This window comes from Dermacentor variabilis, chromosome 10, assembly GCF_050947875.1.
Source record: "Dermacentor variabilis isolate Ectoservices chromosome 10, ASM5094787v1, whole genome shotgun sequence".
Classification (NCBI taxonomy): domain Eukaryota; kingdom Metazoa; phylum Arthropoda; class Arachnida; order Ixodida; family Ixodidae; genus Dermacentor; species Dermacentor variabilis.
In genome coordinates, this window is record NC_134577.1 from 61,573,218 (window position 1) to 61,593,088 (window position 19,871).

At 44.7% G+C, this 19,871-nt stretch overlaps 1 protein-coding gene across 1 annotated transcript in view; it reads right to left on the reverse strand.

The window, feature by feature from the left end:
* Window positions 1-627: 627 nt before the first annotated feature.
* LOC142559267 (uncharacterized) overlaps window positions 628-19,871 on the reverse strand; it is a 79,012-nt gene continuing 59,768 nt past the window's right edge. The window contains exons 15-18 of the mRNA XM_075670891.1: window positions 16,776-16,911; window positions 7,003-7,076; window positions 1,615-1,650; window positions 628-683 (exon numbers count right to left, since the gene is read on the reverse strand). Coding sequence (XP_075527006.1) covers window positions 628-683; window positions 1,615-1,650; window positions 7,003-7,076; window positions 16,776-16,911 — 302 coding nt within the window. The remainder of the gene's footprint in view (window positions 684-1,614; window positions 1,651-7,002; window positions 7,077-16,775; window positions 16,912-19,871) is intronic.

A 19,871-nucleotide genomic window follows, 5' to 3' on the forward strand; every position in this document is an offset into this window, starting at 1 on the left:
TATATGTTTAGGACGAACACGCTATGTTTCTGGTTGCCTTTGTAGATGAGTTCGAGGAGCGAATGTAGTACGTACCCGTCGTCGATGGCCTTGTGTTATATGGTTGTGGTGTTTCTGTCTACTAGTGTGGCTACCTTACACTTGACTTCTGTGGTATTCTTCGCAGCCATGCAGTGTTGGTCGGGTACAGGGCTCTCTAGGGCTATGAGCCCCGGTGGTTTTGAGGAATGAGCGATGAATTTTGTCAGCCGCCCTTTTTTCCTTCGGTACCCAGTACAGTTACATCGCCATGGGTAAATTTCTAAGTTTTGATTGACTTGGCTGTATGGTCTAGGCATCGTTAGATGTGTTCGGCGACGTTATCATCTGGCATATTTGGTTCAGTCCTGCCACATATGTGGCCTTGTAGAGGTTCTGTCGTAGTGTCTTTTGAAGTTTTATGGAGTGAAGCTCGTGCTTAAGCTTGCTGTCTAGAGTGGTTTCCATGTCTTATTGCTCTCACTGTGCGTTGTATTGCAGGCTGTATTATTTGTTCAACCTGGGCGCGTGTAGCGTCCACGTAGGCGTGCATCTGGAAGCCGATGGCATTGGCATGGGTTTGTAGGTCAGTGATTGCCTTGTGTGGTGTCATCTCTTGTGGTATCTTGTGAGCTGTATCACTTGTTGTTTGGGCTGTTTGTTTTCTTCTATGAGTGTTTGCATCTGTGTGCGCATACGCTCGAGCTCCTGTTCAAACTTCATAGTTGCGGCGTCTGTGCTTTTTTATACGAGGCGGAAGCTACTGCTGTCCAGGTTACCTCGTTTTCTTAGGTGGTAGTCCTCTTGAGTGAGGCTTCCTTGGTCTTTCGTTGGTGCTGCTGGGGCCCCTTGACTGAATGCCGCGGTAGTTGGTGCTGCCTGCTGAGCTTGCTTGGGCGTCGACCGAGATCGCCGTCTGCGCGACCGAAAGTGAGGCCGGGCGCGAGAACAGGAGCGAGATCTGGACCTTGGGTTGGAACCGGACTGGGATCCGTAGACGCTCGAAGACTCCGCGTAGTCAAAGTCGGAGTCTTCCCACTGAGCTGAACCACCACCGAAAAGGTCAGCCGCCTGGGTCGACTGAGTGACTGGGTGGGGCTGCTGTTGGGTTTTCAGTATAGTGGTGGAGGCAGGTTTCCCTCTGCGAGGAATGCGCTTGGCTTGTTGCACATGGTTGCGGCCGTGAGATGGGCCCCTCCGCAAAGAGCGAAATTCGGAACAAAAGTGTATCCGGCGTCTGGGTTAAGGTGGGTGCAGACGTTACACGCACAAACCAACGGGTTGGGGCAGTCCAGTGCTTCTACAGATGTAGCAGAATTGCCTTGCCGACTGGTTGTCTCGGCAAGGCATCTCCCCTTCGTAGAAGGGAACAACACAGTAAGAAGAACCGTGAGACAGTAAACTATCCCTTTATTGGGTGAACGTGAACTCACAAAACAAGTTGGACTAGGACAGAAAGATAGTTCCGAGCACATGCGTCGATCATCCAAGAATTGATTTACTGCTAACGAGCGTCGCATATTAGTACATGATTCATCGAGGATTCCAGCGTAACCGTTGGTGCTTGCATGCCTTCCAAAATGCCGAACTGTACACGCGTAGCGCGTGAAATTTTGATTACAGAAGGTTCGACTACAACGTAGAAAAAGTGTATAATCGACGAAAAACATCGAGAATCTTGTGACAATGTAGTCGCGTCATGCACTGAGTGGTAACAACCTTTGTTACCTGCGAAACGCATTCACAAGAATACATACAAGTATGCGTGTCAATATGCCTAAAAACCGCATCTCACATTTCGTGTCATTGCTCGCACAGATGCGTTTGTCACATGAGGCTAAAAAGATTCTACAGCTGTAATTAGAGAACAGTGTGAGTCTTGACAGATGGCTTCCAAATGGATAAAAGACTGGCTTTTGAAGCTTTAAGCCACCACAATAAAACAGCTAAAATTTTCGTAGTTCAAGAACACACGATATAGCGAAGCTCCAAATTATTTTGATCTAATGCAGTCTCAATACTGTCATCAGCTTAGTTTTTGGTATACAACAAAGATTTTGGTATGAATACAGGAACCAAAGGGAATGAAAATAGTGAATGCATTCAACAAATTTTAAATGAAATGTTTCTCATGTGTAGAAAGTGTCTATATATAGTCATAAAACTTGTCTCCGGAAAGCAACAGGGCGAATAGACCCTAAGTAATGACAGATTACTTTTTAGTTAAGAAAAGAGTACCTCATTTTTTAAATGCTTTGCAATAAGAGGTGTTCCCTTCTATTGACCTTGGAACATCATAAAGCATAGGGATCTTTACAGCCGGTTCACTACTACGCTGTCAGAACACCTGCAAGGAAACTCTGACACAACAGGGAGTCAAGGATATTGTGAAGGCATTTCAACCTTCTACTTACATAAAGCACACACTTGCAGCCCATAAGGATCTATATTGAAATAAGAGTGCTAATGCTGCGTTCGTGAAAAACAAATGTAGTTATGGAAACAGTAAGCGCTGGCTAGGATCTGCCGTATACTTCGACATTGAAGCACTCCAAATACTTCTGGCAACGACGTCTTTTCTCATAATTTGGAGACACCAGATGGCATCGTTCACATCGCTCATTTTACTAGGGTGCTCTAAACGTCAAAAGAAGCCGGCCTATGCACAAGAAGCGTTTAGTTAGCTCCTGGATCCTCTGAAAGAATATCAGCGTTGCTTCCCCGCACTGCTTCATTTTCACGTTGGTATGCAAAAGCCGCGGGCGATTTGGTTAACTTGCCCACTAGTCAGACTATTATGTCTCCACAACCCTATGCATAACGAAGTGCGTATTAAGTTGATCGTAGTCTCCGAATGCATCTCCACACAATTGGCAGGTGATATTCTGGTGCAGGTGTCAATCAAAGGCTTTCTCTGCGAGAGCAAATGCGCTCTGCGTAAACTAATGCGGGGTTTCATCCATGTGGCTTCGACGGTGACGGCCGAGACCTGAGTTGCTCATGAAGGATGCATTACATATTTTGCAAACGAAGACTCTATCCCCACTACACAGGTCGTGATGATGTTTGAGGCTGCTTTTGGTTTTGAACGGTTTAGTACACTTCTGACAGACATGGGGTTTCTCGTCTGTGTGAGTGGAGTTGTGTGTACGGAGATTCGATGAGTCCGCGAATGATTTACCACATGTTTTGCAAGTGTACGGTCTCTCGCCTGTATGTGTGCGTTTGTGGATATCTCGGTGATGAGATTGCCGAAACGATCTTTCACATATTTCGCATTTGTAGGGCTTCTCGTTTGCGTGCGTGCGGTAATGTTTAGCAAGAAGATTAGCCCCGTGGAACATTTGGCCGCAGGTTGCGCATTTGTGGTTTTTGCCTGTTGTAGTCTGGCAGTGTTTCACAGAATTATTCACAGAATCAATTGCTTTGCAAGTGTAGGCTGTATCGCCCGTGTGTTCCTTGGTGTGCCCGTGTAAGGCATCCTCTCTGCTGGAAACATTGGAACATGCACCGGACAACTCTTGCTGTTCGCTCCCTCCTGTTCCAGTAGCATTCCTGTAAGTAAACGTACAATGGGGCTCAACATGGGCGACTGTTGTTACTTGATGATAAAAACACGTTTGCCATTTGAGAGTTGGACAAACTAAATCGCGCGTTCATAGTAAGGCGATTTGCACAATCTGAGCGCGAACCTGCTACATTTATATTTAACGCTCGATTTTGCTTCTAGATTGGCAGAAATTGAACACTGGAGCTTTTGTTGTGTCTATTTCGTTAAGCTTGAAAACACGAACGATGGTCCGTGAAGTGGATATTAATAAAAAGTGTTGTTGTATTTGTTACAATATATAAAGCCTAAATGTAACCTGTGCAGACGAGTAGGACTATCTGAAAACGAAGATTATATATGAAATTTACATGCTCTAAAGATTAAAAACAGTCCTACTTCTTGGACACGCTAAGGAGGAGCTTTCAGGCAAAGGTCCAGAAATGTGCCCTCGGAAGTGCGACGTTCGGCACTGAAACAGACCGTATTGGCTGAGCTAAAACACGTTTGCTTTTTATACAAGCCCTTGTACGTAACGAGGAGTAACATAATTGCAAATGCTTAAAAGGCGTGCTGTACTACTCGCGTTATCTCTGACAAATGCGGGGGGGTGGGGAGGGGGCTGCTCCGCGTCGGACATATGGCAATATACAATTATCAAATACATATCGAATATTATGAAGTGTGCCAGAGTTTTCAAGCGCCGTGGATAAAATCTCTATTTCTTTCTATTCATTTCTTGGCCATGAGATTTCTTGTGCGTTAATTTCATGAAGTTTGCATACGTGGAGTTGGCATTGTTGGTGCGTCATCACCCTACCGTTTAAGGTAGAAATGCAAGAAAAAAAAAATACCAACTGAATACGACACATGCACAAGTGCCTCGCGTATGCGTTCTCTCCTGTCTGCTGTTTTTTGAAGTTACTGCCCAGTTTGTACTGGATGAAAATTGTTTGCTATATTGTTGCTAATATGGTATTTATCGTTTACCTATATTTATTCTAAAAAGATTATATTATGCGTTTTACGTGCCAAAACCAGTTTCAGATTAAGAGGCACGCCGTAGTGGAGGACTCCCGAAATTTCGACCACCTGGGGTTCTTTAACGTGCACGTAAATCTGAGTACGCGGGTGTTTTCGCATTTCGCCCCCATCCAAATGCGGCCGCCGTGGCCGGGATTTGATCCCGCGACCTCATGCTGAGCAGCCCAACACCATAGCCACTGAGCAACCACGGTGGGTTATATTTATTCGTCATTGTTCACGTGACTCATGGAAGGTTATGGTGTCATTGAACTTAGGTGGTGTAACTTAGTATGTTTTTTCTAATCGTGCTCGCTCGGCCCGTATCTAGACCAGATTACGTACTTAATTTTTACATCGTAAACACTTTTTAGGTAAGTAAGTAAATAAGTAAACAAATTAATAATAAATTTAGGAGAATTGGGATAGCTGGCCACAATAGCGGGATGAGCGTTTTCAGAGGACCCGGTCTAGGCTGAAGAAAAGACTTCTTCAGTGACTTACGTTTGAATTCAAAACTAGTTGATGGTATTTCATTCAAACAGTCAAATTCCAGTAATCGCATCAATCACAACTTTTATCTAGGTTGTCAAGTTTGAAAAATTTTGAAATCGCAAAGTTACGAGAAAAAAAGAAAAGGTTTATTAAGTTAACTGCACCAGGTCATAACTTCCTGCACCCAAGGTCATCACTTCCTTTCTATACATTTCCAGTTTACGTGAAGTTTGGGTTTGCGAGGATTACTAAAGGATCTGCTTCTAAAATAGTATATTTCAGGGTGCTGCGTAATACACCCATTTTGCGCACTTTAGATGTGGTGTTAGGTGCAGTTTAGAGAATCGCGGCGTTGGCTTTATAGCCGAATTGTTTCAGAATTTTTGGTACTTGCGACGTAAATCAAAAATGCAATTCCTTAACATATTAAAAATTTTTTTCGAATGCAGAAACTGGAATATTGGCGCAGTTGGTTGTTCAGCAGATTAATCTCTCATTTTCAATGTACTTAAGTCCTGAGCTGAAGATTCCTGTTACGCCAGCGCCATATTGTCTTAACTGCAGATGACATTTGGCATTTCAGGCAACAACACTTTCATCCGTCGCACAAGTTCATCAGTGGAAGTATAATTGAGCCATAGGCAGCGTTCCGTGTGGTCTCACTGAGTTCCTCCATGGAAAGGAATTTGTACAAAAGTTTGGCTCACCAAGCGTCGTTCCCAGAAATCTCCGATGGTTCCGGCATGTGCGCGTAGCTTGTACTGGCCACTGGGCTGCTGCTGCAGACCGGAAGTGTGAAGCCAGTGCTTCCAGTTTCTGTGTGGCCTGTATGCCCTGAAATAGAGATGCCGATTTGCGATTGTGCGAGAACAAGGCCGGAGAATTCCGCGATAGGAACGCGCAGGAAGAAAGAAGTAACTCTGACGGCGCTGCGGCCGTCTGAAGTGATTCTCTTAATTTAAACAACAAAAGTGGGAAGCCACAACGTAATTTTACGAGAAAGACTCGCGTGTGTTTCGGGAGTTGTTCATTGCTACATTCCTTCGGCTATTCTGCACTGACCGGAGGGCGGTTGACCTTGAAAGGGCTGATTTTTTGTTCTCTCGCTTCTTGGCGCGCTTTGATAATGGTTGTGCTCTCTGATAAGCAACTCAGCGGCAGACGACGTTGCTGTCGGTCATACAAGAAAACGGTACATGCAAACGCATGTACGGAACAATCGCTGCATAGTAGGTTGCTGCTGTTATTGAAAAATAAAATGAAGTAAACATTCCATATTTTACCTTTAAAATCTCTAGAACGAGATCGGGCTTATAAAAATATCAGCTAACCACAAAAAGCGATGAATGGTTCCCGAAAGAAATTTGTCATTGGTTATGATGAAACCTGCACATCTTCGCAAATTTTATGGATGATCCTCATATCAGCGCTGAGACAAAGGACATTTGCGTTAGCAGAGCAAAGTCATTAAGGTTCGAGCGGATTCCAGCTGGCTTGGCTTTCAGCGGGTAAGGGCGTTTGGTCTCGGGACTTATGGGCGGACCTTGGACTCAATTGTCACAGTATATTGGATGAGGCAAAGAATGCTTAGCGATAAAATTACTTAACCGAAGCAAGAAAAGTTTGGATCAACCGAATAACGAAAAGGTGCATGAATGAAATTTACTGAACCATACCTCAGACAGCGGCGATGCTGTTTAACATTGGTGGCATGGTAAAAGTCCTCTGGTGGTCAAAATAAATCCGGAGTCCCTCACTATGGCGTGCCTCATAACATCGGGGTTATGACACCTAAAACCCCAGAATTCATTCATTCGTGCTGCCTGAATGTATTGTGTACGATAGCAAACGTTAGCTTCCTCAATTACCTTGACGGCGAGGCGTGGTATGCCAGTGACCGAAAACCTTCCCGCACCTACCGCAGTCGGTGGATGTGCTATCAGCCAGGTGGTACTGCGTGTGCCATTGGTCAACACGGGTTGTCTCAGGAATTCTGCAACACAAGACAGATATTCACATGAACACTGAGCGAACAGTGGTTGGACAAAGATTTTAGCGGAAGCCAACGTTTCGACTGGGGGATGCAACAGACGAGGACAAGTTCCTGTTTGGAAACGTTTGCCTCCAAATCCTTAAGGCGCACAGGCATATTGCACTTAAACAATTTAGTGCGATCTATGCTATCGGAATGAAAGAGGTCCCGAACCAATATAGACGCTGTCTTCGCGGAAGGGCGAAGCTATGACATCTATAATATGATATAAAACAATAACGAAAGTAAGGTTAGTAGTATTTAGACAGTGTATATTCCAAGACAAGCTCACGTATTTAGTAAATCAATGTTATACCACGTGCCAAATGACACGCATAACACGTAATCTAAAAATTATGGGGTTGTACGTGCCCAAACCACTTTCTGATTATGAGGCACGCCGTAGTGGAGGACTGCGGAACTTTCGACCACCTGGGGTTCTTTAACGTGCACCTAGATCTAAGCACATGGGTGTTTTCGCAATTCGCCCCCATCGAAATGCGGCCGCCATGGCCGGTATTCGATCCCGCGACATCGTTATCAGCAGCCCAACACCATAGCCACTAAGCAACCACGGCGGGTGTAACACGTAATCTAATGACCTCTAACATGCCCAGTCAAAAAGATGGTGTGATGAGGAGGGCCGGCGAAGGATATTGTAGGTGCTTGTCCCAGAGTGAACGTTCCCTGATGCCTCTACTCTTTGCAAGTGATTTCTACCGCACAGCTCAAGACAGGAGGAAGATATTGCGTACCAAGGCGTCAGACTTTGCTGCTTGCCGTCTCTTGTCCTTCGAAGCCTCCTGGCTCTCCGAAAACTATGCCGATCCTAAGTCTCCAGATCCCGCATTTCCATGCATGGAATACAAAGGCGCAGTGGAAGTTTTTCTTCTACGTAGTGCACTAAAAACCGATGCGGCACCTGTATTTGCAAGCAGTAGAAAACGCTATGTCTTAGCGCCGACCGCGATTTGTATCTCAGTAGTCGATATATACTTACGCCTACGGGAACACTGGCCGACGCATTCGCTTTTAAGGCTATACATATTCCGTGAATGTGTGGCGCAAGGTATAGACGGATTTATATCGGAAAGTCGTGTCAAGGCAGCCGCTTTTGTTCAAAGTGCACGGGCACCCTGTTTGCGTAAGGTAAGGGAACTGCCGCAATCTGTACCGAATGACGTTAGCAGCACGGAAGCCAAATGATACTCCGTGGCATGCAGCAAATTGCCAAGGATCTATCAATGGCCGTTCATCCCTCACCTGAAACTTGAGTCTATTCAGCCAAAGATCTCACACGCTTGCGAACCAACACAGTTACGCTGGCTATTTAACGATTGTTAATGGCGAACTCATGTACACCCATCTAACCATCTCGGAAACTGAAGCCTCGTTTGGCAGCACTTCTCAACCCACCTGACAAGGCTTGTTCAGCCGTTCTTCGGCAAGCTTATTCTTTATTGCGATAACAAGTATATGGGCATTCGAGACGCAGTTATGCCGTCGGCGTCACCATCGCCGTGACTTTCTGTATAAATTCCAAGGGCGATACTACGGTCTCCGCTCCCACAACGCTGTATGTGGGATTGTAAGCGCGCGTTTATTTAACTGGTTACGCAAATATTTGACGTCAGACGAATGGCTTTAATGCGCGAATAATGGACGCGTGAGCCTTTGAAGAATTTTGGTATGGGGCATGCATGTGCATTTATATAATATTGCGTGGATGTGAACCGAACTGTCAATTCAGCGCAGTATGACTAAGCGAGTCTGTGAAACAATCGAGAACGCGTGCGCGAAGGCGCAAAGCAGAGCCCAGAGTAAGTGTGCTCGTTCAGCATTTCCTGCTTTATGTTTTCATGTCTTTTCGTTTTTGTGGGGAAGTCTTACACTGATAATTGCATAAAGCGACGTTTTGGTGGGAAGTTCTTGTACACAGGCGAAGTTGAGACAAGCATATTGACGTAGATTTTACCATTAATTTCTTGCCCTCTCAGTGGAAAGAAAGAAAGAAGGAAAGGTGAATTCGGAACAAAGTGGGCGGCGTGGACTTGTCGGGGTGCTGGCCCTTCTTTACACAAGCACAGCAACTTGCCGTATTATCGGTACAAGACTAGCTTGTGCAAATGGCCTAGCGGTTCACGTATCATAGCTACGTATTGATCAAGTTGAGAACACCTTTCAATGACGTGCCGAAGTATGGCAGGCTAAACTTAAAAGAACCTGTACTTTGATATCATTGACGATAAGGAGTGCTTAATTACCCGAAAAAATAAATGGAAGGTTTAGCAGTACTTTCCTGGACATTTTACATATTTCACGTTTTCTTATTGAGATATATTCGGCTCAGCAACTGCTTCAATTACGGCTATTTGATAACTTTCTTCTTATGGCTTTTAAAACGTTTGGTGAAGGCAAAAATATAAAAATTTCAAAAACTGAACTCAGGGGCTTTAATGCACCAAAACCACGATCTCATTATGTTGCAGGCTGCAGTGTGGGAGCACGGATTAATTTCGACTGCTTTGATTACTACCAGCGCAGCTACGCTACATTTCCTAGAAAGACTTAGCCAACCTCTGTTTTATTGTACGCGTTTTCTTTTAAATGAACATCTCTGTCCTCACTATGTTCATATATTTCACAGGGGGGTGAGTAACCAAGGTAACCATCCTGAATGCGTGCCTTCACGTGTAACGGGAGTGCAACATGCTGCCTGTTTTGTTTTGTTTTACTCTCTCCGTGTCTAGTCGCGCTCTTGCAACTGTTACGTATAGCATGACCAGCTCCGCCTGCCGAACGCTCAAAACTTCTGATGCAGCGCCTGGTTCAGGCATCAGAGCTAGCCTTTCACAGGAGGAATTAGTGAGTACCGGCATGATTGTTCCCCGGGTAGCCATCCCCGCAGTCTCTGAGTTTATTTGGAAGGAAGCTTCTGTAAATGTGGGCTGACCTGACGCCACATTCTCTAATGGCTGATGCTTGCTCCATGCCTGTGCGGCTTGTGCTGGGCGTCGCGTGATCAAGGCTGCTGCTGGACCCCTGGTGCAGGTAACTCGTGTTACCATTGTCAGTGACACCTGTACGGTATAGAAGTACAGCAAAGGTCTTCATTCCCCGCTTTGCAAGGGCAATTCATAGGAAATGAATGCTTCATTATTATCGATGGTGCGAGGCAAGAAGTTTTAGTTGTGGGGGAACCCTACTACAGGGCTTCGGAGTCTATGCTTTTCACATATATATCTATGTTTTGAATCGACGCAAGGACTTCGTGGGGATGGGGATACCGAGCACGACCTTAATTCTTCTGACAGATTATTACGCTCTATCTCATATCGCGGACACAATAGGAGAGCGTTCGAAGGAAAATAGGGCATGTCGATTTCTTGTGTGTGCAACCCTTGACCCACAATATTTGCTGGATTTTTTAGTTATAGGCGCATTAGATACGTCGTGGAGTTCTTTCCTTCGGCTGAACTATTACAAGCACTACACGCAGCACGTGACAGAGGAGGACAAAGAAAAATTGAGAGGGCACATTTCTACCGAGGGATTATAATTTTATTAAGCCTGATCAGAGATTCTTGACCTCCTATGACACATACATGTGTCACGACCTACTCGCCTTTCAGAAACTGGTTATGCGAACCCCATTCGGCCACTCCTTCGGCTGAGGTTCCTAAGCTCAGGCGGTAAGCAATGCATATTTATCAACTCATTAACAAATCGAAAACGGTTGTCCTCGCCAATGGCCCTGTGTATGCCATCAACAGACTATCAACAGACCGTCAACAGCGATTGGTCAATGCGATTATCTAAGATTCGTGTTGCAGACAGTAGATTAGCTTGGAACGAAATATGGAAGTCTTTATTCACGGGGAAATGTCATTAACTGGTGCAACGGAAAGCATAAAGTTGCTTTAAAAGTGTGGGATGTGCGGATAGCGCTGCAAGGATTGTAGCTAGTAGCGCATGTTCCCTAAGTACGCAGAAATTGCCTGACATTGAAAAAAGGAAAACAGGAGAGATTAGAAGGCGTGAATGCGCCATAACCCTTGTCAGGATGCGAGGAGGTTCCCTACAAAACAATGAAGGGCACGCCGTATTGCTGACTACACCTTTATATAAAACCTGATTCAGAGAAAGCCGGCTAAGAATGATAATCACATTATTACACCCACTGCCATAGTGTCAGCGCCTTCGTAGGTCACAAAAGCATTAAACACCAATTCCCAACCAGATCACTAAAGATATGAGTTGCAATAGCTTTGACTTCCAACGAACTACAGTGCGACTGATTAGGCGTAATTTAAGGAGTTCATTTTTAAAGTCCAGCACACTCACTTTTGCTAGTCATGCCATTAAACTCTCAACGCTCATCAGTCAGTGTTAGGAAATAGGTTGCACAGATATCGGCAGACCGAAAAACGTTTGATATGCATAGAATGGTAACCAGCTTACAGAATAGAGCATTCAGTTTGGAAGGCCGTTGTATCAGCAAGGTGTAGACTTTCTTGTTAATAAAGCGTTATAGTCTTCACGCGGTGCCACAGTTGTTGGAAATCGTTGGCTTCTGGGATTCCTAATCTATCAACGCGATTAAACCTCATTAAAGGTTCAGCAGCATATGGCGGGGATACTTGGTAAATATTTGTGCTAACAGAGCGAATGACCTAGCAAAAATTTTTGTTTTAATGAGTTACGTTTTCAATAAATTCGTAATGTATACATTGCATTTGTTGCTTTCTTTCTGGGTATAAAATAAGATTTTCAGTACAAATTGATTTGGGTTGCCCCAAATTGTAAACTGTAACTTGTATGCAGGGGGATATGTCGGCTGCTAGTAACAAGCTACACGTGAACAATTCTCACGCTGTGCCGAAAACGTTGCAGCACCGTTACGACCCTCCGGTATAGACATCTGAAACGCCACCCTAATTGCAAATCACACGCTGCGATGGTATCAAAAAATTTTCTCTTCTAAGTTTGATCGATTCAAAGAAAAAAAGTACCTAGTGGTAGCGCGACGGACCCACTGAGATTATGCTTGCTTAACGAAATTCTAGAACAATGGTCACGCTGTGATTGCCGTTACGATTGAACAGATCATGGTATAGAACGCAGTGTCTGGCATTCCGACGTAGCCACCTAGGAGCGTGTATTCGCAATTTGGTCATATCGGTACAAATTCGTTCAAAATCTCGAACTGCACGATGTATGAATTTGCATGTATTCCCACCAGTGCAGAGAGAGAGAGAGCAAGGAGAGGAAAGGCAGTGGTATCAACCAAACGAGCACCCGGTAGGCTACCCTACACTGAGGGTGAGGGAAAGGGGACACACATTTCTTTCTAAGGACAGTGATCAAGTGCCTGATGCGGATACCTTGTTGTCGCCGCGGGTAATGTGCCCCTTTCTAGGCAATAAGTGCACCGCTGCCACGGAACGCGTTGGGGCTATCTCCCATGTTTGTAGTAAAGGCAAGTGACCGTGGCCTACGTACCGTCGACGTTGTAAGTCCCGTCAGTTATTGGCCTGTGCTGCGTGTTCCAATGGTAACGCCAGGCGTCGTCAGTAATGCTGCAGTTATTAAAGGTATTGGTGTTAGACACAGCTGTGGCGAAAAAGTTGAAATTAGATTTTTATAAAAGAAAGTTCAGGAAAGGTAAAATACTCTGTTGTAACCGGGCTTCTTGAAATGTTTCGCTCTCACTTAAGGCACACTGCGCTTGCTGGAATTGGACAAAAGGCAGAGGGGCCAACATCTGGTGCGGGGCACTCATCCACCGTAATCGAAATGGCACCTACCTTGACTTGCACGAAAAATGTCAGTTTAACTGTTAAATTATTTACAACGGGCATGATGCATCCGCGTCTAGTTTCCTATATAACACGCGTGCTCCACTTGGAACAGTGAGAGAATCCTAAGAATTCCGGGAGAAAATATTTTGCTGCATAGAACATTTTTCATGCAATAATAATAAAACAGGCTAAAGCATAAAAAAGACACTGTGTGAATGGTTTTTGCAATGCTGATGCAAAACAGCACTCATGTTAGAAAAATTCCCCTTTGTACCCGCATGTTGTGGTTCGGCATCGCCGTGGAGAATGTAGTCTTTTCGCGCTAATTACATTCATGACTCGTGCATCCCAGAGCTGTGTGAAATCCAGCGCATTTTAGTTAGTACTTGAAATTTCGGTCTTAAATAACTTGATCATAATACAAAACAGATTTTGTCTCATAGCCAAGTGTCAATATTAACAGTTCAGAATGAGAGGATGAATTCGAATGAATTGCGGATCAACGAAGATGGAGTTCATAAATATTCGTTTGCAAACTATGGTAAGTTTGCTTCTGCTATGACAGTCGCAGCTGATTATCTGAGAATTTATTGAAGGATGAAGTTTATTGGGAGAACAGCATGAAAAAAAAATGACAGTCACTTTCGCATACGCCATAGATTGTGGAGGCTAATGTCACCACACTCAAGAGAGCCATCGAATTATTCGACATTTTCGTTCGAATGCATTCTTGCTTCTTATTACTCCTTCCCAGTTAAGGTCGTGGGTTCGAGCGCCCTAATTAGGCTACCTTTATTCGCTGTGCCTTAGTCATCTTCGCCCTTATTAACACCAAATATCGTGGGTTCGACTCCTATCAAAGGTCCTGAGTTCGGGTGTCTTAATTGACTGTACAATAGTTGCCTGTCATTTCTGGCATGGTTAGTGGCGTCTATGTGGCAGCGATGTGAAATACGGCGACGACGAAAGAGCCAGTAGTGATACGAGCACTCAGATATTCTGTGCAATTACAACGGGACCTTGAAACAGAGATCTATACTTTCCGCTTTAAAAATGTCCGATGACGGATACACTGTATATACACTGTACACTGCATGAGCGTAACTGAAACGCGACGTACTACTGCACTTGTTCTCAAATGGTAGAGGGTACCGCAGCATATGGTGACTTAAATTTCCACATCTTGATCGCTGTAGTGTAATGTCGCGTGGGTTTTCTTTTGTAAATACAATTGGGAGCCCCCTAATATAAATTTCAGTGGTAAAAGAACCCTTAAAAACACTGCCAGAAGGGGTTTCATTGGCCCAACTACTCCGAGCGGAAAATGGGTCAGCTCGCCCAGTACTTTGTTTTCTCTTCAAAATACATTGGTCGCTCTTAGGCAACATGCTATACGACCAGCAATCGTGTTAAACCAAACTGTTGCTTTTCCTCCTCCGGCCTTATGTTTAATTTACCGGACTTTAATGTCTCTGTTATCTTTGTAGCAAGTTGGTTAACACTGAAACACATGCGTGCCATTTATCGCTCCCGCACAGCACAGGAAACAACCGACATGCGCATAATCTATCGCATCATACACCGCGTGCGCGAATAGGTGAAATACCAAGTACGTTCATGTATAAACGCGCAGTGGATGAAGTATGCCGACAATGAAATTTCTGCTTCTTCAATCTCAGTCTTCAAATCTACATATCAACACTATTTGCAATCTGCTCTGCTGTAACATAGATAACCTCTATTTTTCATTATTTCTTTTACTTTGGTACATGATTGTTTTTAATTATTAAAATAATGAACATTTCCAGCTATAGCTTCTACCTTCTATATTTTATAAATTTGTATATGAACAGTAGGAACAGTTGGGCGAGTTCATGTGCTAACATAATTGCAAACCTGACCTTGAGAGGCGGTGCGCGGTCCCGTTGTTTCTTTTCTCTGTGTGCGCCCCTGGCGCTGTTTTGGAATTAGGGTTGCGTAGTCGCATTTATTCTGTTACTTTTGTTGTCGCGACTCAGCCAAATATGTGCCACGATTCAACCCACGTGATGTTACTTTGTAAGTCTTCGTCAACTCTACTGGCTTACGTGGTATCTCCATCGCAATACGTGCTTAATAAGTAAAAGGAGGTAAATAAACCACATAATGTAACTCTATAAAATTAAGTAAATGTGTATCATTTTGTGAAGAAAATATAAAATTTTACTCGGGAAATATATAAATTAACGTTTAGGCAGAATTCTTCGCACGATCAATGTCGACCTTAATTCGACCAAAAACACTGGTTACTTGTCCGGGGTAGAACAACAAATAAAAACCTAAACTCTATCTTACAAAAAACTGCACCGACTATTATGATACTTCCGAATGCCTAATTTGAGCGCAGCTGCATACATGTTTACATTTCACGATGTATTGGCTGGCGCGGTCAGTGTCTCGTGCGGCGCGTTGCAAACGGAGCCAAGTGTGGCGCGACTGCCTCGCTAAGTGGGAGATCGCGAGAGGCAGCGCGTGGGTGACGCGTGGGTGCGATTCACTGCAGCCGCCGCATTCATCACTTGCGTGCCGTAATCCCATTGCCGTCATGCCGTGACACCACCCTCGTTGGTGTGTCGACGTCATTTTTTGTTTGTTATTCTGCGGCAGTTATGCTGTTGCAATTGCGTCGGGATTACGCCGTCGTTGCCATGCCATCGTTGTCATTGCGTCGTTGTCACACGGACGCTATCATGCATTTGATGTCATGCGGTATAGCCATCATGCCGCCTGTGCGGTGCGGTCGTCGTCATTATCGCTTTTTCATGCGGTTGTCTTACCGTCGTCGTCCCGTAGTCCTTGTCATACCATCATCATGACTTAAGAATGCGCCTGCAATTGTCGTGATGCCGTCGCCATCGTACGACTCTACCATTACATCAATATCATTCCTTTAAATTGGAATTAAGTTATGAGGTTTTACGTGCCAAAACCCCGACCTGTTTATGAGGCACGCCATAGTGGGGGACTCCGGAAATTTTGACCACCTGCAGTTCTTTAGCGTGCACCTAAATCTGACTACACGGGTGTTTTCGCATTACACCCCATCGAAATGCGGCCACCGTGGCCCGGATTCGATCCGGCTACCTAGTAATATCATTCATTCTTATTCCATTATCATTGCGTTAGCGTCATACCGTCATCATGCCTCCGGGCTCATAGGTTACTTTGGTAAGTGAAAGTCATAGCAAAGCGGTACAATATTTGAGCATGTGGCATACAGTCGAATCATCGAAAGTCTAAGATTTGTCGCCGCACTCTGAAATGAACGTCACTTAAGCAATATGGGCCATCACTGCCTTGCTCGATTGCTTTAGGCATCCGCCGTGGTTGCCCAGTGGCTATGGTGTTAGGCTTCTGACCACAAGGTCGCGGGATCGAATCCCGTCCATGGCGACCGCATTTAGATGGGGCGAAATGCAAAAACACCCGTGTACTTAGATTTAGGTGCAGGTTAAAGAGCCCCTGGTTGAAGAGCCCCTGGTCCTCCACTACGGCGTGCTCCATAATCAGAAAGCGGTTTTGGCACGTAGAACCCCATAATTTAATTTCGTCTTTAGACGGACGCCTTTCTCTTTAGTATCTTTGCCAATGAATATGTTGTAGTACGTACGCATTTCACAAACTTGCAAGAGTTCTGAGCATGACAAGCATGTTAGCACCACCTTGAGTGTTTACAATAACCAGTGTTTATAATAACGGTTGTTATTGTGCGCGTTTCAGAAAAAAGTTAGACAATGGAGGCACATTTGCACCACAGGCAGCATTACGCACCGTCTGTGATTTACTTTATGCAAAGAAATTTTTCCACACGTGGGCTCACCTAGCAATGTTTTCCGGAATGGCGGATGCTTCCTCCATGCCAGCGCGGCTTGTACTGGGCTGTGCATGATCAACGCTGCTCCTGAACTCCACAGGTTGGGCACTGGTGATTCCGCTTTCAGTGACATGTGTATGGCCTGATAGAATAACACAGGTGTTAGCTCGTCACTGTGCAAGGGTCATTCAGCGAGCGTCAACCATTGCGTGCTGAAAAAAAAAACCCACAACGATTTAGTTGAAGTTTAGTGATAGGGTAACCTTACTTCAGGACTTCCGTGTGCGGTGCTCTTTCTGGAAACGTGCCTTCAATACATGTGACGAAATAGACGTGCTTGGCGGAAATTATGCAACGTTGGATTTCCCCCAAATTATGTGCTGCATTTATTACACTAGAATAGAACGCGATAGTGTTCCACGCTAGGACAACAGTACGCATTTTTAACGTGACAGCGTTACGGCCCTCGTGTCGCAAAAAATCCGGTGTCTGCGTCCGGCACCGGCGTTGACCGTGTTGTGAGCAAAAAATCATTCCGAATCAGGCATACCGAACCACGCAGGCCTTCCGCGTAGCGCAAAGGTGTTACTGAACTTAACGAATTGCGTCAGTAAAATGCGTCAGAAACATCGTAAATTATGACTTACACACAACCTACAGACATGATAGCGTCAGATTGTAATTTGAATACACGAGAAAACATTTTTTTAAGTGGACACTCAAACACAAACCCATTTTCCAGCGTTTCTACCCCTTATAGAGGGGCGTCCAGATGGTGCTGGCCTCCGAGCATAAGCGGCCCACGCAAGAAGCCGCGTTTCTACCAGAAAGCTCGCTTTCGTGCATAGCGTTTGCGGCCAGCGTTTCCCGGTAAACATTACGGTTACATAAGATGCAGTTACCGGGAAGCGCGAGAAGCAGCCAGGGATCTTTGAATGGTATTGCTTTCCACTCTTAAAAGCAAAGCTAAAGCGTCCTGCAAAATTTTTGTGTGTCTGTAATCGGAAAAATCTTGGGTCTACATCATCATCATCATCATCATCATCATCATCATCATCATCATCATCATCATCATCATCATCATCATCATCATCATCATCATCATCAGCCTGGTTACGCCCACTGCAGGGTAAAGGCCTCTCCCATACTTCTCCAACAACCCCGGTCATGTACTAATTGTGGCCATGCCCTCCCTGCAAACTTCTTAATCTCATCCGCCCACCTAACCTTCTGCCGCCCCCTGCTACGCTTCCCTTCCCTTGGGATCCAGTCCGTAACCCTTAATGACCATCGGTTATCTTCCCTCCTCATTACATGTCCTGCCCATGCCCATTTCTTTTTCTTGATTTCAACTAAGATGTCATTAACTCGCCTTTGTTCCCTCACCCAATCTGCTCTTTTCTTATCCCTTAACGTTACACCTATCATTCTTCTTTCCATAGCTCGTTGTGTCGTCCTCAATTTGAGTAGAACCCTTTTAGTAAGCCTCCAGGTTTCTGCCCCGTAGGTGAGTACTGGTAAGACACAGCTATTATATACTTTTCTCTTGAGGGATAATGGCAACCTGCTGTTCATGATTTGGGAATGCCTGCCAAACGCACCCCAGCCCATTCTTATTCTTCTGATTATTTCCGTCTCATGATCCGGATCCGCCGTCACTACCTGCCCTAAGTAGATGTATTCCCTTACGACTTCCAGTGCCTCGCTGCCTATTGTAAATTGCTGTTCTCTCCCGAGACTGTTAAGCATTACTTTAGTTTTCTGCAGATTAATTTTTAGACCCACTCTTCTGCTTTGCCTCTCCAGGTCAGTGAGCATGCATTGCAATTGGTCCCCTGAGTTACTAAGCAAGGCAATATCATCAGCGAATCGCAAGTTACTAAGGTATTCTCCATTAACTTTTATCCCCAATTCTTCCCAATCCAGGTCTCTGAATACCTCCTGTAAACGCGCTGTGAATAGCATTGGAGAGATCGTATCTCCCTGTCTGACGCCTTTCTTTATTGGGATTTTGTTGCTTGCTTTATGGAGGACTATGGTGGCTGTGGAGCCGCTATAGATATCTTCCAGTATTTTTACATATGGCTCATCTACACCCTGATTCCGTCTCCATGACTGCTGAGGTTTCGACTGAATCAAACGCTTTCTCGTAATCAATGAAAGCTATATATAAGGGTTGGTTATATTCTGCACATTTCTCTATCACTTGATTGATAGTGTGAATATGGTCTATTGTTGAGTAGCCTTTACGAAATCCAGCCTGGTCCTTTGGTTGACAGAAGTCTAAGGTGTTCCTGATTCTATTTGCAATTACCTTAGTAAATACTTTGTAGACAACGAACAGTAAGCTGATCGGTCTATAATTTTTCAAGTCTTTGGCGTCCCCTTTCTTATGGATTAGGATTATGTTAGCGTTCTTCCAAGATTCCGGTACGCTCGAGGTCATGAGGCATTGCGTATACAGGATGGCCAGTTTCTCTAGAACAATCTGTCCACCATCCTTCAACAAATCTGCTGTTACCTGATCCTCCCCAGCTGCCTTCCCCCTTTGCATATCTCCTAAGGCTTTCTTTACTTCTTCCGGCGTTACCTTCGGGATTTCGAATTCCTCTAGACTATTTTCTCTTCCATTATCGTCGTGGATGCCACTGGTACTGTATAAATCTCTATAGAACTCGTCAGCCACTTGAACTATCTCATCCATATTAGTAATGATATTGCCGGCTTTGTCTCTTAACGCATACATCTGGTGCTTGCCAATTCCTAGTTTCTTCTTCACTGTTTTTAGGCTTCCTCCGTTCCTGAGAGCATGTTCAATTCTATCCATATTATACTTCCTTATGTCAGCTGTCTTACGCTTGTTCATTAACTTCGAAAGTTCTGCAAGTTCTATTCTAGCTGTAGGGTTAGATGCTTTCATACATTGGCGTTTCCTGATCAGATCTTTCGTCTCCTGCGATAATTTGCTGGTATCCTGCCTAACGGAGTTACCACCGACTTCCATTGCACACTCCTTAATGATGCCCACAAGATTATCGTTTATTGGTTCAACACTAAGGTCCTCTTCCTGAGTTAAAGCTGAATACCTCTTATGTAGCTTGA